Source organism: Phocoena sinus, chromosome 13 (genome assembly GCF_008692025.1).
Source record: "Phocoena sinus isolate mPhoSin1 chromosome 13, mPhoSin1.pri, whole genome shotgun sequence".
NCBI lineage: Eukaryota > Metazoa > Chordata > Mammalia > Artiodactyla > Phocoenidae > Phocoena > Phocoena sinus.
Window position 1 is genome coordinate 4,562,918 of NC_045775.1, and position 23,334 is coordinate 4,586,251.

The following is a 23,334-nucleotide window of genomic DNA, read 5'->3' on the forward strand; positions in this document are numbered from 1 at the left end:
GCTGACTCTCAAACTGAGAAGTGTCCCCAGACCGGCATCTCTAAGTTGACTTACGCCAAATTAAGGTCGTGCACGCAGGTCCAATGAGACAGCAGCTTGATGGCCTGGAAGCGCCTTATCAGCCAGCAGCCGGCGTCAGATGCATCGCTGCCTTTGTATAGTAAAGCAGCATTGACAAGATTATTTGGGTGTTTTGTGTTTACTCATTGACTGATATCTTTGAAAATGATTGTCCAGCAGACCCAAAAGTTAGAATTGAAACAAAGATGGAAAACATTAGATAAACTGAAAGCATATAGTTATGATTTAATCAAATGTGCATTTAGCGTGGGATTAAGTGTAATTCTGAAAGGAAAACCCTTTATGATAGACATGAACTATTACAGATATGTGGTTGAAGTATGGTTAATAGGCAAGGAATAATTCTGAGATTAAGATGTTTTTAGCTCTTTGAGAACAGGATCATTTTTATACTCTGTGAGCAATTTGACTTTTGGACATTTAGGGAGCAGAGATGTTGTCACCTGTGTGGAACATAAGAAAATAGGAAAAGAACAAAGTCCTTTTGGTTCCTTAGGACAGGATTGCATCCTCCCGTGAGCCTTTCTTGACCTTTTTTCCATGACCCCCCCCCAATCATATCTGCTCTTAATTTAAGTTTTCCTCTCCATTTTCACTCACCCTCCTCCCTACCAGAAGACTGCGAAATTAGTGACACTGCAGGATCTGGTCTCGCTCAATGTTAACGGGGAGTCGAAGATTGAAGATACAATGTCTTCATTCATGAAGTGAAAAAAATCTCTGTCATATTTTTGAGCTCCAATTTCAAATTCCCAGGACAGAGAATCTGATGGACCCAGCTTGGGTGCATGTTTAGATTGAATAAACTTGCCTGTAGTAACCTATCCAGTGGGTGTGGAGGAAAAAAGCTGGGCCTGGAAAGACACTTGAAAGAGGTCCTTGAATGAATGAACAGCACGACTTTATTCATTTAAAAAGCCAGAGTCTTCAACACTGACAACGTCAACCAGGAAAACATGAAAGATCCTAGTCATTCTGCTCCTAAGGAAAAAAGCAGAAAGGGAGAATTAACTAATATAAATGTTGTAATTAATAAACAATAAAATGACAAAATAACATTTATTTTGAAAAAGAGATTGGTTTTTTGGGATCCCTTCCATGGCCAGGCTCTGGCCTCCAGAGACCAGCTGGCACCGCATAAAACTGCTCTGGGGGCCAGACCCCTGGGTTGTGGGCTTCTGATTTGAAGGGTACACTATCTTTTCTCACTAAGAAATATAGTTTATACAGCTCCCTGTGAGAAGAGAGCTAACACAGCAGGTGCAGGTACTTACTCCTGGCATCTCTACTGGGGAGCCTGGAGCCATGGTTCATCGTTGCCAAATCCTAGAAATATGCCCTCAAAAGCTTCTTTATATCAGTCATCGATGGTTCTGTGTTTGCACCAGCAACAATGGACACGCCACGGCAACTTGTTGGGGTTGCTTCACACAAACATCAAGATTGGTGATGGGCACCTCATTCACAGATGGGGTCCTGAGATTAGTTGACCAAGACTGGTCACAGCAGGATGTGCCTACGTGTCCAGCCCACCACGTAATGGCAAATCTGAGACCCAAGCGGGCTTTCCTGACCGGCCATCTCACTCCTGTACCCAGGGTGGGAGTGCTTCTAGAAAGAAAGCACATCTATCTATGCAACCTAGATGGTGAAGGACTCAGAAGCTGTGCCCGTCTCTCCAGACTCCTCTGATGTTCATCTTTTTCCTGTTATCCTTGCTCTGCATCTCTTCCCTGGAATAAAGCCCACCTGTGAGTGTGACCTGTTCCTGTCCCAGGAGTCCTTATAGACGATTAGCAAACACGTGAGTGGTTTTAAGGCTCCTAAAACACAACCCAATACACACACACACACACACACATGGAAATTAAATTAGAAGTTCAAGGAACTCTTACTTTGAAGTGCTTTGATATTCCATTGTATTTATTTAAATACACACACTCACACACATAATTACAACTCTGTAAATTAGTGAAATGGCACTCATTGGATGAATTAAATTACAACCAGTGAATGAGTGAACAGGAAAGACAAAGAGTTAAAGAAGATATTTGCAAAACATATAACTAAGAAAGTACATCTATACAATGAATTCTTATAGATCAATCATAAAAATGCAGAAAATCCAGTACAAAAAGGGGCAAGGGATTTGAATAGGCACATCACAAACGAGAATATCCAAATAGCTAATAAATATATTAAAAACATGCTTAACATCATTAGTCATCAGGAAACTGGAAAGTAAAACCACAAGACACCACTCCACAGCCACTGAGATGGCTAAAATTAAACCAGGTAAAACAAACATCTTACAGTGACAACACCAAGTGAGAAGAAAGATGTGGAGCAATACTTACATTACTCTGGTCGGAGTGTAAATCGGGCCAGCACTCTGGAAAACTCTATGGAATTATGTACTAAAGGGGAGTATATATGTATATATATATATATATATATATATATTTTTTTTTTTTTTCGTACGCGGGCCTCTCACTGTTGTGGCCTCTCCCGTTGCGGAGCACAGGCTCCGGACACGCAGGCTCAGCGGCCATGGCTCACAGGCCCAGCTGCTCCGCGGCATGTGGGATATTCCCGGACTGGGGCACGAACCCGTGTCCCCTGCATCGGCAGGCAGACTCTCAACCACTGCGCCACCAGGGAAGCCCTATATGTATATTTTTTAGGAACCAGTGATCCCGTTCCTGGGTGTATACCCAACACAGATACATACTTATGTTGACCAAACGACATGTACAAGAAAATTCATGGCCTAATAGCAAAATAGTCCAAATGCTCATTATAATTGAGCAATTAAATGGATTGTGGTATATTCCAGCAATAAAATCCTAGATGATTATGAAAATGAACAAAGTACTGGTAGACACAACAAAATGGGTAAATACACAAATATAACATTGAGTGAAAGAAGCTATACAGAAAACAGTACATAAGGTGTTATTATATCCACAGGAACTTCAAAAGCAGGCAAACCTAGAGGATGGTTTTAGAAAACAGGACATGGTTATCTTTGGGGCAGAGGTAGGGTTTAGGGCCTGGGGCAAGGTACTGGACACGTGAAGGTCTGAGCAAAGTTCTGTTTCTTGATCAAGATGGTTTTTACACATGTGTGCTCATTCGGTCCAAATTTGTTCTGCTGTATGTGTATGAACTGTGCACTTTTCTTTATGTACAAGATGCTTCAGAAAAAGACTTACCAAAGTAATAATATGAAGATTGCAAGTAACTGAACCGATTCCGCAATCTGCTAATGTGTGCCAGCCACTGTTTGATGTTACTGCAGGATGGTCCGCATCAGGGAGCAGGGAGTACCCTGGGGATGTGCAAGTCTTTAAAGAAAAAAGTCCCTGGCTAATGAAAAATGGTAGTGACATTTGGCTGTTACCTGTTTGCATTTAGATGTCTTTAGAGATGGCTGACTCCCGAGAGGTAAAGACCAAGAAGGGGCTGCCTTGACCTCCCTCCAGCCCACACCCATCTTGAACAGTTGCGAGAAGAAATCCCTCCCTGGCCTTTGTCAGCCATGACTTTGAATAAGAAAGTCTACTTCTCTTGAGCCTTACTCTTGGATGCATGGCGGAAGACAGGTTTTGAGTGAATAAGCATATGTTCAGAGGATATCAAAGTGACGTTGACTTTTGTGAGCTCTTTGCCAGGAGGGACTTGGACTTGTTTATTTTATTCATATTTATTAATATTTTATCTGATACATAGGAGCTTCTCAATAAACCATGGTTGAGGAAAAGAAGAAAGGAATGAAAGAAAGAATCCTTGAATGAATGAGTGAATAAGTGAATGAATAAACAAATGAATGAATATAAAAGAAACTGGCCTGGATAGAACAGACTTAAGAAGTAATAATAGGGCTCCCCTGGTGGCGCAGTGGTTGGGAGTCCGCCTGCCGATGCAGGGGACACGGGTTCGTGCCCCGGTCCGGGAAGATCCCACATGCCGCGGAGCGGCTGGGCCCGTGAGCCGTGGCCGCTGAGCCTGCGCGTCCGGAGCCTGTGCTCCGCAGCGGGAGAGGCCGCAACAGTGAGAGGCCCGCGTACCGCAAAAAAAAAAAAAAAGAAGTAATAATAAAATAATGTGATAGTAATTATCAATTATTAAGCAGTATTGCAAGTGTTTAAGTCCCGATTCAAATCCTCACTCCCTGTGTGACATAAGTTTCCCCAGCTGTAAAATAAGTTAGTGCCTGCAAAATATAGCCCAGTGCCTGGTACATAATGTTATATACATGCTAGATGTTTCTAACTGATAATGTCGAACTCTACTTTCAGTGCTTGATAAACTTCATGTCATTTAATCCTTAAAATGCCCTGGGTGAAATAGACATTAATACCCATATTTCCCAGGTGTGTTAGCAAAATCAGGCAGGTAAAGAAAGTTACCCCGAATTAAACAATACTGGCTGACCTAAGATTCAAACCTTAAAATGTTTGGCTTCAAAAGTCTGTGTGGTTACCCTTTATGACATATTTGTCATAATCATATTTGATTTGTAATGGAAACTGATTTGATTTTCGTTTCTTCATACACATGTGATCTAGGAAAAAAAAAAGTATTTCTTGATTGAGCCAGGCCATGGTAAGGTTATGAAATACTTCTGACTGAGTCATGTTTCTCATTGCAGGCTTGGTAATCATTAAGCATACACTGGTTATGGTGCTGAATTTGCTTTCAGTTTCCTCCTCAGTGAAATAAAAGTCATCTTTGCTCCTATTCAAAACATAACACGAGTAGAAGAACAAAAGCTGACCCTAATTGAATGATTTTCCCGGCACTGTTTTAAGTGACTCACATAAATTAGAATTCTCACTCTTCACAAATATCCCTTGAGATACCTGGTCTTACAGATGGGAATTGAAGATCCAGAGAAATAGAGTCACTTAGTCACCCAGCTAGTAAGTGACAAGCTAGGCTTGTGGTTTCATAAACTTAACCACTAGGACTATCCCAACTTCCTACAAGTCTCATGAAAACATAAAACCACACACTCAAGATCAAACCCAATTCCCATTAAAGAGGGCTAAAGGATAGAAAATTTCAGTACAAATCTCAACACTTACTAGGAAAACTGTGAAAATAGATAATAAAAAACACAATAATTCTTGCCAACTAAGAAGAATCTTGGTTATTAGAGAAACGTAGATCAAAACTACAGTGAGGAACCACCTCACACCAGTCAGAATGGCTGTCATCAAAATGTCTACAAATAATAAATGCTGGAGAGGGTGTGGAGCCAAGGGAACCCTCCTGTACTGTTGGTGGGAATGTAAATTGGTACAGCCACTATAGAGAACAGTATGGAGGTTCCTTTAAAAAACCAGAGTATAGAATGTGGGTATTATGTACTGAATGTTGTGTAAACTTTATATATATTTGTACTTACTTGTATTTGCATAAAGAAACATTGGATGGTGTAGTCACTATGGAAAACAGCATGGAGCTTTCTCAAAAAACTAAAAAAAATAGATATGATCTAGGATATGACCATATGATCTAGCAATTCCACTCCTGGGCATATATCCGGAAAAAACCCTAATTCAAAAAGACACATGCACCCCAATGTTCATAGCAGCACTATTTACAAGAGCCAAGACATGGAAGCAACCTAAGTGTCCATCGACAGATGAATGGAAAAAGGAGGTGAGTGGGATGAATTGGGAGATTGGGACTGACATATATATATTACTGATACTATGTATAAAATAGATAACTAATGAGAACCTACTGTATAGCACAGGGAAATCTACTCAGTGCTCTGTGATGACCTAAATGGGAAGGAAATCCAAAAAAGAGGGGATATATGTATACATCTAGCTGATTCACTTTGCTGTACAGTAGAAACTAACACAACATTGTAAAGCAGCTATACTCTAATAAAAATTTTTAAAAATAAATAAAAAATAAAATAAATAAATGTATGTCTAAGACACACACAAAAAAGATGTGGTATATACATACAATGGAATACTACTCAGCCCTAAAAAGGAATGAAATAATGCCATTTGCAGCAACATGGATGGACTTATATATTATCATACTAAGTGAAATAAGTCAGACAGAGAAAGATAAATATCATATGATATCACTTATATGTATAATCTAAAATATGATACAAATGAACTTATTTACAAAACAGAAATAGACTCACAGACAGAAGAAAAAACATACGGTTTTCAAAGGGGGAAAGGCAGGGAGGGATAAATTGGAGTTTGGGATTAACAAATACACACTACTATATATAAAATAGACAATCAACAAGGACCTACTGTATAGCACAGGGAACTATATTCAATATCTTGTAATAACCTATAATGGAAAATAATCTGAAAAAGAGCAGATAGATATGCATAGGTGAATCACTTTGCAGACATCTAAAACTAACACAATGTTGTAAATCAACTAGACTTCAATTTTTAAAGAAAGGAAGCATCTTAGAAAAGCATCCGATTTTCCTATTGTCTATTTAAAAAGGTATAGAAATGCATAGACATGCAGGGAAATACAATGTCTAAATTTGAACATGTAAAAATGCGTACATTAAGATAAATTACTAAAGAAAGATTCAGGCATCAGTGTCATTATGTGCCTATGCGTTTTTTTGTTTTTGTTTGTTTGTTTGTTTGTTTTCAGTACGCGGGCCTCTCACTGTTGTGGCCTCTCCCGTTGCGGAGCACAGGCTCCAGACGTGCAGGCTCAGCGGCCATGGCTCACGGGCCCAGCCGCTCCGCGGCATGTGGGATCTTCCCGGACCGGGCACGAACCCGCATCCCCTGCATCGGCAGGTGGACTCTCAACCACTGCGCCACCAGGGAAGCTCTGCCTATGCGTTTTGACTGTGATCTGAAAGGGGATGCTGAGGCTCATGGAGTAGGGTCTCATCCTCCAAGGGTCATTCATTCTTTTCACTATTTGGCTCTTCTAACAAACACCTGAGTGCCCCCAGGTGAAGGGTGCTGGAGTGGAAGCTTCTACATGTTATGTCATGCACAAGCAATACAAGAGCTACAGACGTGGCTAAGTCTCTGTCTAGTTCTACTGCTATCTGCTAGATCGAGATAGAGCTTAGCTATCAATACTTTCTCCATCTGTATCCAGTTAGGAGGCTGTTATTTATACCCCTATTATTTATAGGCGGGGGAAGCAGCGGGGCAGGGAAAGCAGATATCAGTCTTAGTCTTGAGCTTTCAGTCTTGGCCCTGTTCCAACTTTCATTTTCATGAAAAGAGAAATCGAAACTTGTGCTCAGCTGAGAGTTGGTCAAGGGAGGTGTGTCCCTCCTCCCCGTGTGACAGGTTGCCGGGCACATATAAAGTGAGCCTGCAGCTGCAGGGCGGCCTCAGAGAACCTGGCCACCATGTGGATGCTGGTACCCGTGTCATTCACTCTCAAGCTGCTGAGCGCCTTCGTGCAGCACCTGGGCTCCATGTGGAGCAGCCTGGGGACCCTGTTCCCCCTGCTCGGGGCAGCATTCTGGCTGGCAGGGGGCAAGAAGAGCCAGCAGCAGCGGGGCAGGAGAAAACCAAGGAAGCCCAGCAGGGAAGACGAAGAGGACCGCGATCTGCCCATCACCCCCATCAGCGTAAATTATCACTTCACCCGCCAGTGCAATTACAAGTGTGGCTTCTGCTTCCACACGGCCAAGACGTCCTTCGTGCTGCCGCTGGCGGAGGCCAAGAGAGGCTTGCTGCTGCTGAAGGAAGCGGGTGAGTCCGGACCCAGTACGAGATCAGGGGCTCAGCTGGTACGTGGCTGGCTGACAGGAGGGGGCTGGGAGCGCGCATGGGCTGGACGGTTCCCCCAGAATCCTAGCGGTTCCCACAGCACAGGGAGGATGCCCTCCCTCCAGAGGATGTGGAGGTGAATTTGGGGATGGGTGTCTAGGCCCTCCCAGCCTGCAGAGTCGGCCGACCTGGGGGTAAGTGAAGCAAACCCATCCTCCTGACGCTGCTAAGCTAAGCGAGCCGCGCCTGCACCTGCCGGGTCCCGGTCCGCCCAGCCCGCGGAACGAGGCAGGTCGGGAAGGTCGCGCTGCACTCTGAGTCGGCCCGAAGCACTTGGGGTTTCCCAGAAACAGTTAATGAGGAAGGTTGCAAACAAATACAAACATTTTGACTTAAGAAACGCAATAGCTGAATCTTTTATTTTGGATTATTTACCTGTTCTCACTATGAAACTTTAGAGAAGCTATTTACAACTCAAATAAGGCAATGACTTTGCTCTGGAGACTCTCACTCAGTGTCACCACGTCAGTAACTCGAAGGCATATCAGAGAGACCCCAGCCTGTCCAGTTCTACGGTGACATCTTCCGCTCCAGATCTGCCCTCCTGTCTTCCCTAGAGCAAGTTCAGCCACATGGCCAACTTTTTTCTCAACTTGCTTGCCTTTTTCTTTAGTAATTTATTTATTTATTTTTGCTGTGTTAAGTCTTCGTTTCTGTGCAAGGGCTTTCTCTAGTTGCGGCAAGCGGGGGCCACTCTTCATCGCGGTGCCTGGGCCTCTCACTATCGCGGCCTCTCTTGTTGTGGAGCACAGGCTCCAGACGCGCAGCCTCAGTAGTTGTGGCTCACAGGCCTAGTTGCTCCGTGGCACGTGGGATCCTCCCAGACCAGGGCTCGAACCCGTGTCCCCTGCATTAGCAGGCAGATTCTCAACCACTGTGCCACCAGGGAAGCCCCAACTTGCTTGCCTTTTTTACAGACATGTAACATACATTTGCACAGACCTGCACACACCCAGGTAAACAGCACACAACTCTAGACAGAAAACAGCAGGGCATCCAAAGCGCACGCTCCCTTCAGCCCCTGCCCTTCCTGCCCAGGATAACCACTAGCTCTTACTCTAACACACACAGTAGTTTTGCCGGATTTTGTGCTTGATATGGTGAGATCGTAGGCTTGCACCTTACTGGATCGGACTCATTTTGCTTCCCATACGCCTGCGCAGTCATCCACAGCTCATCCAATGCCTGACCCACCTTGCCGTTCCCATTGGGGTCTGGTTCAGGGTCTCATTATTTCTCACCAGGACTGCTGCAATTCATCTCATTGTCTCTGGGTCCCCTCTGAAAGCACGTTATCTTACTAAAATACATATTTTGATCACTAACTCCCCCACTTAGCTCTCTTGCATGGCTTCCAAGCCCAAACTTGTCAGCACAGGCTTCAAGCTCAGTGTTGCCATCCTTCACCCCAATTCCTGAAGGGCCCCAAGCTGTGGACACATCATGTGACACAGTTCTCGCACAACACCTGCATCGTGGAGCCTGTGATCGCACTGTTCTCTCTTTCTGGAATGCTTGTCACCTCAGTCTCTGTTGGTGAACTTTCAAAGCTCCTTAGAATTATCCCTGGTCCTCGTCATGCAGAATGAATGGCCTCTCACCTTCCTTTGTGATCCCATGGCATTTGTTACAAATGCATGTATTATAGCATGTTTTATTTATTTTATTTTTTTACTTGAATGAAAGATTCTTTAAATCCTATAATGCTTTACAGTTTTCAAAAGTTTCACACACATGATTTCATAGAATCCTTATTATAACCCTTTTTCTCCCTAGCCCTATCTTGCCCCTCCCCACTTCCCTCTCCCCACTGGTAACCACTAGTTTGTTCTCTATATCTGTGAGTTTGATTCTTTTCTGTTTTATTCACTAGTTTGTTGCGTTATTTTAGATTCCACACATAAATGATATTATACAATATTTGTCTGACTTATTTCACTTAACCTAATGCCCTCCAAGTCCATCCATGTTGCTATAAATGGCAAAATGTCATTATTTTTTATGGCTGATTAGCATTCCTTTGTGTATATATACCACATCTCCTTTATCCGTTCGTCTATTGATGGACACTTTTAAAAAAATGTAAAAGCTTTTGCACAGCAAAGAAAACCATTGACAAAATGAAAAGACAACCTATTGAGTGGGAGAAGATGTTTGCAAATGATATGACCGATAGAGGGTTAATAGCCAACATCCATGAATAGCTGAGACAACTGAACATCAAAAAACAAACAACCCAGTTAAAAAATGGGCAGAACTGAATAGAAATTTTCCAAAGAAGAAATGCAGATGGCCAACAGGCACTTGAAAAGATGCTCAACACCACTAATCATCCGGGAAATGCAAATCAAAACCACAATGAGGTATCACCTCACACCAGTCAGAATAGCCATCATCAAAAAGTCCACAAATAACAAATGCTGGAGAAGGTGTGGAGACAAGGGAACCCTCGTACACTGTTGGTGGGAATGTAAATTGGTACAGACACTGTGGAGAACAGTATGGAGGTTCCTTAAAAAACTAAAAATAGAGTTACCATATGACCCAACAATTTCACTTCTGGATATATATCAGAAAGAAGTAAAAACACTAATTTGAAGAGATACATGCACCCCAATGTTCATAGCAGCATTATTTACATTGCCAAGATATGGAAGCAACCTAAGGGCCTACTGCAGCATATTTAAAATTGTGCTCTTGTGTTTTGTTTTTAATATCTGGGCCCCCAAAGAGTTTGAGTTCCAAGATTGAAACCTAGCATTCTGCTTATCTTACTGCTTAGCAAAGTATCTAGAAGGTAATAGGAATCTAATGAATGTTTTTGAATGGATGAATTAGTGCATTAATGAACAAATGAAGAGAGGTCTGGGGTTATGGAACAAACTTAGCCTCTTGATTCACACGGCCAGGATTTGAGTTCCTGCTCTAGCACTTAAACAATGTGTCAAGACATTTAACTTTCTGAATATCAGTTTAATATTCTTTAAAATACAGACAATAGTGATAACTCATATATCAACCTTAAAAGGTTGTTACAAGGCACAAATAAATAAATGCTCATATGTTTTTTAATAGAGTATAAACTATTACAGTTATAATTAATACTTTTATATCATGACCTCTCAGTTTTAAGTAAATAAAACCAAAGTTAGTTAAAATGGTTAAGGTATAGTATGGGTGATGTGTCCTGTAAGTAAGATTTCTGGCAAATAGAGGAAAATCTATTTTGGTAGCTATTAAAATTTTCAATTTATTTTTAAATTAAAACAATAAAAGTACATTACATTTAAAATTACTGCTCTGGCTGAAGATGCTTCTAAAATATATTATTTACTTCTTTGGGTTTTTTTTTTTTGGCTGAGTTGGGTCTTTGTTGCTGCGCGCGGGCTTTCTCTAGTTGCAGCGAGGGGGGCTACTGTTCATTGCGGTGCACAGGCTTCTCATTGCGGTGGCTTCTCTTGCTGTGGAGCACAGACTCTAGGTGTGCGGGCTCAGTAGTTGTGGTGCACAGGCTCAGTTGCTCCGCGGTATCTGGGATCTTCCCAGACAGGGGGTCGAACCCTTGTCCCCTGAACTGGCAGGTAGATTCTTAACCACTGCATCAGCAGGGAAGCCCACTTCTTTGGCTTTTGAACAGAACAGACTGAATAGAACTCAAGCATTATGAGCATCAGCTATTGATCCGTGCTGTGACAGGATGGCTTGTATGTTGGCACCGCTGTGAAGTAATTGCTCCTCGTCTAAGCTCTTAGCAGCATCTCTACATCCTGTTTGTTCAGTTTTCTCATTCTTTCATCACCTCTCACCTAATCCTCAAACTCCTCACGGGCTACACCACTGGCCAATACACTGTTTCACTTTCTCTAGTTATCTGCTCCTATTTAACCACACTTCTAGGGAATCGTATTTTTATTGGATAATAATGCTCATCATATAAGCCACCTCCTAGCATGTTAGCTTATAAATAGTGAGGTGTTATAATTTACCACCGCCCCATTGTAGAAACATCTGAGAGTAAAAGAGGGTGCTAGTAAAACTAACTGATGAGATTTGGTCCTCCATAAACCGGGACTGTCCTGGGAAAGCTAGGATGGAGGGCGACCCTGCACACTTAGAAAGATCAAAGGCTTTGGAGCTTGGGCGTACGTCCTAGTGCCACTTTTCTCTCATCTCATTCTATTACATTGAGAAAATACTACTTTTGCCATTAAAATAATAATGGATGTTGATGAAGTGGAAAACTAGAAGGAAAAGCCGTGCTCTGTCTGTCCCAGGTATGGAAAAGATCAACTTCTCCGGTGGAGAGCCATTCCTCCACGACCGGGGCAGATACCTTGGCCAGCTGGTGAAGTTCTGCAAACAGGAGCTGCAACTGCCCAGCGTGAGCATAGTGAGCAACGGGAGCCTGATCCGGGAGAGGTGGTTCCAGAACTACGGTGAGAGCCTCGCGTGGCACGGGACGGCCGCCTCTGTCACTGTCTGTTGCTCTATTTCCCTCCATCCCGGGCTTTTGGCCAGGCCTGCTGGGGATCCAAAGGGAGGAGGAAACAAGTGGGCTTACTCTAATCTCTTTTCAAGCTGGTAGGACTCTAAGTCAACAAGTATGGCAAGGCAGATAACAGAAGAGACTAGCCCCAGAACTCTTCCGTCCATTATCAGCGTAGCTAGTTTTAGCGGAGCCGCTAGTGGGGAGAATTAACGCAGTGTACAGTTTTGCAAGCCCTGACCTTATCGTTTGCTATTCATGTTTAATTTTTAAAGTATTTTCGGAAATGACTCTATTTTAGTAGTCTCGTATACAAATTAAGTGATTAGACTAGAACAGTCGTTCTCACCTTTGGCTGCATATTTGGCTACTGAGGAACTTTATAAAATATCTGTACTGGGACTGGACTCCAGACTAATTATATCAGAGCCTCGTGGTATGTGGACAGGCCAAGCTGGGGTGCTCCGAGGGATTCCATTATACGACCCAGGGTTACAAACCCCTGGTCCTAAGACTGGGAAGCTAAGTTTTACATAGATGTTAATATTCAGAGAGCAGTACCTGGAATTTAGGAGGCACTTGAAAAATGTTAGCTATTATTACTACTATCATTCTGGGAAACAGTTCTAACTGAACTGTTAGAGTGTGCTTTGCTTTGTGTAAGTTGTTTGAGCCTTGAAATCATCCAAAGGGTAGTTGCACTTGTGATCTGTTGAGGACACTCACAGGAGATCTCTGATGAAATCCTCCTTCCAAGATGATGAAGAAATGGATGTGGATCTGGGTGTGGATGTGGGTAGAACAGCCCACCTGAGGAAGGTTAACAGGAAGACCACAGGGCAATGAGTCAACATCAAAATGACCGTGAAGGGAGTCACTCAGTGAAAGAGGGGGTTCAGAAGTTCAAAAGTAAGCTTTGGGAACCAGATTCAGAGCAATAAGACAGGGTTAGGGAGCTGTGTGATCAGAGAAGAACTGGTTGGGTTTGCTGTCTGTGTCCCCAGGGCAGCGTGCTCTCTCCAGGATGGGCTCTACATGCTGTCAATATGGTGTAAAGAGTAGGGACCAGGAGGGTTGCTGCACCTTTGGGTCAAAAGCTTAAATGTTGTACGGGAGAGGTGGTGCAAATTAGTGAATTTGGAAGTGCATAAGAAAAAGGATCATTAGCAGTAGGGAGACAAAAAGAAAGTGTAAGGACTATTAATAGTGGACACGTGGACAGTCATTTATGAACTTCCTCTGATCCTGGTCCTATATGGGAGTTCAAGGTTAGTGCTGCCATATGCTCAAATTATTAAAGATACACCATAAATCTACATTCTATGTTAAATCTATCCCCCCCAAAAATAGTTGCAAACAGTTTGAAATATTTTTAGATGTCTGGAGGAACAAACAAAACGTTTATGTCTACCTATGTGGTCCATAAGGCTCCAATTCTCCACCTCTGGCTTAAAGGCCTGTGTCTGCATCCTTGGATGGAAAAGCCTAATGGTGACGGTTTTCCCTCAGGGGAATATTTGGACATTCTCGCCATCTCCTGCGACAGCTTTGACGAGCAGGTCAATGTCCTTATTGGCCGTGGTCAAGGAAACAAGAACCACGTGGAAAATCTCCACAAATTGAGGACGTGGTGCAAAGATTACAGAGTGGCCTTCAAGATAAATTCTGTCATCAATCGATTCAATGTGGATGAGGACATGACGGAACAGATTAAAGCCCTGAACCCCATCCGCTGGAAGGTACGTACCGAGTTGCTTTTGCTGGTTGTAATTAAGAGAACGGTCAGGAGACACTTGCTTCGGCAAAACCCGAAACGATAAGGATACAGAGAACTATGGACTCAGAAAGCCAGTTGGGAAAGCAGGCCCTTGGTCCTTCTTTCAGCTCTGCTAAACGTTAACTACTTACATTCTCTTTGCCTCAATTTCCCCCTTATAACTGATTTCCTTCTGGGAAATTGTGAAAGTAAATATAAAAGAATATGAGAAGTGCTTGGAGATATTCTGAAGAATATGTTCATCGAAAGTCTAACTCGTATGCGTTTATTAAAATAATAAGACTGATTTGTCTTAAAAGCTCTTGGCCTATTTATAAATGGGTATGTGTTCTTCATAAATTCTGTTACTTCATTTTTCATAGAATTATTAGAAGCTATTAGGAGAAAGGCCATCCCCAAGTGGTAGCAAAATTCATTCCCAAGATTCATTCACCCAGATGTGTGCTTTAGGACTTAGCCCCACTATCAGCTACTAAAAAGTCTAAGGTTCAAATACTCGTAAGCCAATTCACAGTGACTTACAGCACCCACCATGCACAGATGCTTACAAAGAATTATAAACTGAAGGTTTCTGCCCCTGGATGTTCTTCAGAATGAACTCAGGGAACTGTTTCAAATCAGCTTCTTGGGCCTCATCCTATACCCACTATCCTGAAACAGATTAGCCGGAGGGTTTGTGTGAATATGTATTCTTAACAAGCTGCCCCAATGATTGCTATGCAGGTATCCAAAGTCTGTGCCTGAACCCCAGACTAATGCAACTAAAGATAAGATGTAGAATTCAATTCTAGCAAGTAAAAGAGTTAAAGAAAACTCTTGTAATATAAAGCTATGTGTGCTGGGATAATGTGGCAAGGTGAAACAGGCAAGGTTTATTTCTGCCAAAGAGCCAGGAAGACTTCGTGTAGGAGGAGGTATTTGGCTCCTGCTTGGACAGAGGGACAGAATTTCCACAGGTAGGGAAGACCTAGGGAAGGAATTCCTGTCTAGACACCAAGAAAACCTTTCCTATCAAAGCTGCCTGGGATGTGCTGTTAATCCCACGTTAGCATTCAGAGAAGGGTTGTGGAGATGGGAACGGGATTAATGTATTATTTTCCTGAGGTTATCCTGTAACATGTGGAAATGGGTTATGGGAAACAAGAAATGTTTCTTACTTTAAAAAGTTTTAATTTGTATGTTGAACTTGATGTTTGGTTATATATGTAAGTAAGCTGGAATATCAGCCACTCTCCCAGGTCCAGAAGGAACTGAAAACAGCTACAGAAACAGGTGTGATGGGAAGACCCCAGGCTATGACCCACTGTGTGGAGGTGTCAGAGGAGAGCCAGAGGGCTAAGCTCTAAGCTCTTAGATTTCCCTTCTAGAGCCCCCTGCCAGTCATCACTCATGTACTATACTTATATATTATAAATACATATATATATATTTTTTTTCTCATAGCTTTGGTTTGCTCATGGCTCCTTGTCACTTGTTCTCTATCTCTTTTCTCCAATCTTTCGACCCCTACTCTGGCTTCCACTTGCCTGATTCACTCCAGAATTGCCTTTTCAAAATTCTGACTTGTTTTGGAGGGAGAGGATTAGCTGCTGTCCATTTAGAAAACAGTTTTTGCATCAGATCACTGAGGTCTGCAGGATGCAAGTTGATGTAAACCTGGATCAGGTGTCAACTGTCATGCAATTGCTCACGTGGTTCAGAACCCGGTCCCCCAGGCAGCCTCCTCCGCGGGAGGCCCTGGGCTTGCAGGCAACCATTATTTTGTAGTCTGAAAATATTAGGTTATAAGACTAGATCAAATGTAATCTAGATCAGTTTTTAAAAATTTATATTTTGGGAATGTTTGGGCTTCTAGTACCATATCCTTAAATTTCAGGGCATGTTCTCATTTCCCCAGAGCAGTGTCTTTCTAGAATGTTCCCTAGTTGGAGGAGTCTTCTTTGCTCAGGAGAGGTTCAGGGAGAAATGAGATTTGGGGCAAAAAGAGATGGAAAGCTCTTCACAAAGCCAACACCACACTTGTGTTTCAGGTCTTCCAATGCCTCATAATTGAAGGTGAGAATTCTGGAGAAGATGCTCTGAGAGAAGCAGAACCGTTTGTGATAAGTGATGAAGAGTTTGAAGCGTTCTTGGACCGCCACAAAAACGTGCCCTGCCTGGTGCCCGAGTCTAACCAGAAGGTTGTATGAAGCAAATGTTGTTTTGTTCCCCATCACACATTTAGCTCCAAACAGGAAAGTGTCTCCACCAAGGGCTGCACACACTGTGGCTTTGGAGGGTTTGTGTGGAGAGATGGGAGTAGTCTCAGGGCTGAGGTGGAAGTTTCACTAGATCTTTAGGTTTCCAATGTGAAAAATTGGATCCATCCTGTTAGTCCAAATGTATGTATCATGTAGTTTAAACAGTGTCAGCCAAAGCACGTCTGCAGTTTGGAGCTTCCAGGTGTTATCAGAGACAGAGTAAATAATCAGTGTGTTCTCAGAAGGTAAAGAAAAAAGAACTTATTCAAAGCTACATTACTGCAGTGTTAGGAACAGGAGTAAAAAATTGAAGGTAGCCTGATATTCAACATACAGAGAACAGGTAAGCTCATGTTCCCTGTATGGAATGTTATACTGACTATATAACCTATTTCAAATAATATTAGGGAACAAGGATAAATTTGCATGATATGATATTAGGTACAAATGAAGAACTATAGGCAAAATTCATTTGACCTTTAATCCTAATGTGCAAAAATTGTGTGTATGTACACATCCCATGGTCATCTTGGGATCATGGGATTATCAGTCATTTTTGTTTACCTTGATAACTGTTTGGACTTTAAATTTTTCTAAATAGGTAGTTTTATTATTTTTAAAGTATTTAAACATCAAAACTTTCCCCATCTTCCGCCAAAAAATATACATGCAGCAAAATCTCTCCCTCATATGCTTACATCATATTAGAAATTTGAGAACAAGGATTCATTCCTTATACTTCAGACTTCTGAGTAATGTTGACCAGAGTACAAATAAAAAAATTCCTGAATGGGGTCAGAGCAGCTTTTGAAAAGAAGCCAGAGAACAGAGGAGAATACTCATATCTATACACTATTTTATTTGACTTTTTAAAATTTGCCTTAATTACATAGGTAATGTGAGATCAAAGAAAATACGTCATAAATTACTGCTTTTTGAGCACTTCACAGAGGCTTCATGAGCCAGAAATATTACCCCCCTTTTAGAAACTCTGAGGCTGAGTCATAGGGTTAACTGACCTCACCTACATGACAGAAAGGGTTAGCTGACCTCACTCATGTCAGATGTAAAGTGAGCTGATCTCACCTACATGAGAGGCATGGTTAGCTGACCTCATCTGTGTCAGAGGTACAGTTAACTGACTTCATCTATGTCAGAGGTATATTAACTGACATCATCTGTGTCAGAGGTGAAGTTAGCTGACCTCGCCTGTGACAGAGGTAGAGTTAGCTGACCTAACCCATGTCAGAGGCAGAGTTAACTCACCTCCCTTAGAGCCCAGCAAGGGACAAACTGGGGTTTGGATAACTCCAAAGCCTGAGAAGCTTACTAGTCAGTTCATTTCAAACTTCATTGTACAGACCCGCCCCCCCCACCCCCCCAGGCAGGGTCTTGCTAAAATGCAGATTTAGAGTCAGCAGGGTTGGGGAAGTTATTGAGAGGAGGTGACCACTATTTGACCCAGAGCTGTACTGGGGCAAGTGGAGGCTCCTAACCCCTCCTCTGTCTTCAGGACGTACCCTCCCACGGTGAGACCATCTGGATGGCACATGTGACTGAACCCAGCTCAGGCTTCTCTATAAACTTTTAAGACTAGCAGAGGGTGCTGAGGTCTTCTTGTCTTGCAGGTCACCCAAGACAAGCTTTGTGTGTGGGTTCCCTTGCATTGGTGAGGTCAGCTCACTTCACCTCTGACATAGGTGAAGTCAGCGAACCCTGCCTCTCATGTAAGTGAGGTCAGCTAACTATACCTGACGGAGGTGAAGTCAGTTAACTATATCTCTGACATAGGTGAGCTCAGCTAACTTTATCTCCAATGTAGGTGAGGTCAGCTAACCATGCCTCTTATGTAGATGAGGTCGGTGAACTCTGCCTCTGACATAGGTGGAGTCAGCTCACTTTACCTCTGACGTGGGTAAGGTTTCACCCAGGGAACTCCCAAGTTTGCAAACCAGCAAGCAGGTCTTAGGTGGACCCATGATTCAGCATTTTAACCAGCTCCCAGGTGATGCTGATGCCTGGCCCACCTCCAGACATTCAGGAACAAGGTCCCGAACTGGCCATGCACAGGAAGAGTTGGCAAACTACAGCCCGTGAGACAAACCCAGAATGCAAGCCAAGAACGGTTGGAAAAAAAATCGAAACAAGAATGACATCTGTGACTCATGAAAAGTATACAAAATACAATTTCAAGGTCGATAAGGAAGGTTTTAGTGGAACACAGCCATGCCTCCTCTCTAAGCATTGTCCACAGTGGCTTTTAGTTGCCACAGAGACCACATGTTCTATGAGGCTGAAAATATTTACTCTCCGGCCCTTTACAGAAAAATGTTTGCAGACTCCTACCTATATGGGGTATGTATAGAGGGTATACCTTCCTATGAGAGTGTAGGCACACTCTCTATATACCTATAGAAGGCATAACTAGTTCCAAGTAATGTAAGTAATATTAAAATCTTCAGATAAGCTCCCAGGTAATAGCATTAAAGGGATTCTGCTTTATTCACTGAAAAGGGGGTCCATCAGAGGCATGGCGGACACAGGGAATATTGAACAATGAAGGACAGGGTTCCCCAGAGCTGGAGGAAATGGGGAAATTAGCCTGGGGGTTTCACTGTCAGAGGAGCATTCAGAGTGGCATGTGACCCTTCCAGCATGGGGCAGAAGCCAGCCTGCTAGAATCTGCTAGAATCCGAATGGACACAAACAGATGGCTCGGAGATGAGTGTTAGGTGGGTATGGGGCACTGGCAGATGGCTCACCTTGTAAGGGACGCATCTAAAGACACTCAAGAGATTTAAGAAACGTGGCCTCCAGAAATAATAAAGCACAAACGCACAAACGCTGTAAGACAGACAGTTGAGCATACATCCTGAAAAATATGCTTGAAACTAAATTGGTATGTGATTTCTGCTTTGCAGATGAGAGATTCCTACCTTATTCTGGATGAATATGTGAGTATGTCTAATGCGTTATAAAATGATCCCTTAAAAATTCATTAAGCAGCAAGGTCAGGGTTGAGTTATAATCAGCATAACCATTTAGTCCATATTCATTCTTTCTGGCCAGCATTTCATATTTTCATTGTCACTGACTAACATTAATATTATAGAGCCCTTACTTCGCTGTGTCCATCTCTGAGCTAAGGGGTTGGGCAGGCATTGGCTTGCATCTGATCCCAGTGTTTGCACACACCCGCACTCGATGGTCTTTTCCCTATGGCTATGGATCCATGGATGTCGCACAGAGCTGACATCACACAAAGCAGTGTCCTTTGTTATGCCATCTTTGTCTGGGTTCTCTGGTCAAGGGGCACCCAGGGATCTTTGCAGGAAGGACATGTCACACTTGACGTTATTGCCTTTAATACCTCAGATGCTGCCAGCTTGTCCTCTGACAGATAGCTCTTGGCTTTGCAGAGAAGAGGTTACAGTTCCTCTCCAAAAGCCACTGGTACCTTCCTACCCCACTGCCTTCCAAAGGAAGAGATATGCCATCATTCTCTAAATTGAAAAACAAATCACTTCTCCCTTTCCTTGTGTCTTTTTCTTTTCTTTTTCTGTCCCAGTTCATAAACTTTTGCCAATATTTCTAGCACTGGACAAATAATTCCATTCAAAGATCTGTTTTTAAGAAATGAGCTCCAACAAGAACCATGGCTTTTCCATATTTAAACTGAATTTGGTGTTTCGAGAAATGCTTGCTGTGACTTTTGATATTTTATTATTTTCAAGTTAAATAGTGATGATTCACAGTCATTCATTTGTTGTCAATATGTGCTTTCTTTAAGGAACAGAGGGGAAAGGGTGGTAACACAAATGTTCAGTTTATGGGTTCAAGGTAGAGAGGAAAAGTCAAACAGAATTTATTTTTGGAGTACCATGACTGGCTGGGGATTGTTTTTTTTTGGCTGGGGATTTTGACCAATGTTCCTCCACAAACTCTCTGGTTTCTGTACAGTTGGAATAAATAGAGTAGGAACAAAATTTACTTTTGGCAATCTAAGAACATTTTGATTCAACAAGTGTTACTACAAAATGCTGTGTGCCATGGTAGGTCACAGAGGTGTGAAGATCTGGTTCCTGTCTGTAAGATGCTTAATCTAGGATAAAAACCAAGACCCTTAGCAGGGCATGTGCTACTCTTCTTGATGTGGGACCTGCCCGCCTCTGTATCACCTTTCTTACCATGCTATCTCCCTTTCTTAAAAGAAGCTTTTACACTTTTTTTTACACTTTTTTTTTTTTTTTTAATTCCTGCACACACAGTTTTCACTCCAGGAATATCATCTACCTGAAATTTCCCAAACTCACTGTACTGTTTCACGCTTCTGGGCTTTTACGATATTGTTCTCTCTAGCTTACAATTTCAAAACATAACTTAGATGGCAACACATTTTGGAAACCTTTCCTGATTACCCCGCCCCCCAGTGGAGGGACAGGCACGTGTATATAATTCTGTTTATCATGCCCTTACCTGGTCTCAGGTGTTCACGTGGGTGATGGGAGCTGGTTGAGTACAGAGATGGTGTCCCCAGAGTTCAACGTCCCCCAGTGAAGCATCTGGTTCACAGCTCTCCACAAACATCTGTTGAAATGATTGGAACATCAAAAGTCATTTTGAGTTGATCCCCGAATTGAGTTTTACAGGAAATATCCCAATTTCTGTCATGAATTTCCTAGATGCGCTTCGTGAACTGCAGAAACGGGCGGAAGGATCCTTCCATGTCCATCCTGGATGTTGGCGTAGAAGAAGCTATAAAATTCAGCGGCTTTGATGAAAAGATGTTTCTCAAGCGAGGAGGGAAATACGTATGGAGCAAGGCGGACCTGAAGCTGGACTGGTGAAGCTGAAGGCTGAACAGCCTTCAGCCCATCTGTGGGGACCGCCCTGGCACTCAGCGCGTGGCTGCCCTGCTTCCCGTAGGCACTGCCAGCGGCCCCAAATTCGATTCTCAGTCGCACGTGGAATCTGATTGCCTGTGGTAACTGAACAGATAAATAACTGGGAAAATTGAAATCCTTAGAACATGGAAGACCATCAACTTTAGTTAATTAGCTTATTATGGATTTGATTTTTGAGTAGTATTTACTGACTCCTATATTTCCATTTTGAAGTTATTTTTCTAGTCCTTTCATTTGATAGTTATTTTCCCATATGGAAAAATTACAAATTATCTCCCCCGATTATTTCTGCTTCCTTTTTGGCCTTCATATCACTGCAATCTTGGACTTTTTACCCAGAAGTTTAGAAATAGTCCATACATGTTTCAAAGAATAAGAAATGCTCATCTTGCCAGGCTTTGATAAGTACCTAGAAGGAGATAACTCATCTCCCCGGGGCTCCTCAGGGCCCTGACCCACGCTGACTATTCCAGGAATGTGAGTGATCTCTGCTGCTCCCCTTTCTCTTCCAAGATGCTTAACAAAACCAAGGTGTGCTTTAAATTTAGTGAGGAAGTTGACATGGGGTCAGGGCTTGGGTTGCTGTGTGAATCTGCTGAGTCTGTCAAGCAACAGCATATGAGTTTACTTGCTTGGTTGTCCCCGTGTCCCTGAAAAGCAACACGTTCCTGGACTGGCATGAACTCATCTGCAAAAGCAGCAGGCAAAGGTGGAGCAAAGGGTGTGGCGAAGAGTGTAGGATGAACCAGAATTTTCTGTAAATGAAGCTGTGGCACAATATAATATTTCCCATTTAACTCTGAATCACTTGAAATAAGAATGTCATCTAGGTCAATATAAGATCCAGAGCCTTCCTTTGCTAGGCTAAGAAAGAGCTTGAGGGAAAATGTCACTTGAATTGGGTCAAGAAAAAAAAAATTCTCCTCTTGGAAATACCACATTCAGTTTGTTCATGCTACCTAGACAGTATACCATTTCCTGGGAAATAATAAGTTCCTATCATTGTTTTACAAAAGCAAAATCATGGACAATTTTTTGCTCAAAGAACTCTTGTAATCCAGCTGCAGTTCCAGAGTTGACCACTAGGTGGCATTTAAATGTTGCCTGATTCCGCTATGCAGCCATGCAGAAATTCCGCTTCAGAATCTTTTTTCAACACTTGGTGATTTTGAAAGTGGTTTATGTGATTTTTTTTTTTTCCCAGAAAAGATATTCCTACTTCAAATTTTAAATCACTGTAATTCAACTGAAATATGTCTTCTGTGATAGAATTGTTGTCATGTATTTTCCATTTTATTTTATGTTTTTAAGAAAAAAAAAAGAATTAGAAAGTATTTTTCCTCTGTGGGTCTTGATAGTATCTAAACCATGACGACCTTAATATAATCAGATAACCATAAAACAGGTTTTTTGTTTCTTACTTAACATGAGTTTACTTTGCTGACCATTACATTATTCTACAGAGAAAGGGCACATATGTGAAAGCACAGAAGACATTGTGTGGTATCCAGTAGAGGCTCAATTATTATAATCTGAAACAAAATCTGAATCTGAAGCGCAAATCCTTTGAGTTGAAGTGAATTTCTCTCGAGCTGAGGGAAACTGCATTTCTCTTTCCCCAAAGGGAAGTATAAAACAAAACACTACACTTGAAAAAAAAAAAAAAAAAAATATATATATATATATATATATATATATATATATATATAAAGAGAAAAAAACAAAAAAAAATACAAAAATGAACAAAAATCAGAAAAAGAGAAAAACAAATAAGCTATTTTAAATGCACTTTCCAGCTGTTTTTACACCACAACCCCCTTTCTTATGCACTGAGAGAATTTTCAAAGCCTTCATGTTTAAAATATTCAAACGTTCATTTTTCTTAAGTGGGAGAAGTCAGGACATTTATCATTAGAGTAAAATTCAAGTTTGGATTATATAACATTTTGCTTTATAGTTTCAGTTTTTAAATATGTGTATCAGCTTTGTGAGACACATTCCTTTTTATTAGGAAAATAAAAGGTAATTTAAGTGA

The 23,334-nt window shown here is 42.1% G+C and overlaps 1 protein-coding gene across 1 annotated transcript; it reads left to right on the top strand.

Annotated features, from left to right (window-relative positions):
* The first annotated feature begins 7,460 nt into the window (after positions 1 to 7,460).
* Positions 7,461 to 23,000, top strand: RSAD2 (radical S-adenosyl methionine domain containing 2). Its single transcript, XM_032651975.1, has 6 exons — positions 7,461 to 7,814; positions 12,167 to 12,328; positions 13,888 to 14,117; positions 16,186 to 16,335; positions 19,317 to 19,349; positions 21,078 to 23,000. The coding sequence occupies exons 1-6, from the start codon at positions 7,466 to 7,468 to the stop codon at positions 21,240 to 21,242; spliced, it is 1,089 nt and encodes a 362-aa protein (XP_032507866.1). The 5' UTR covers positions 7,461 to 7,465; the 3' UTR covers positions 21,243 to 23,000.
* Positions 23,001 to 23,334: the final 334 nt, after the last annotated feature.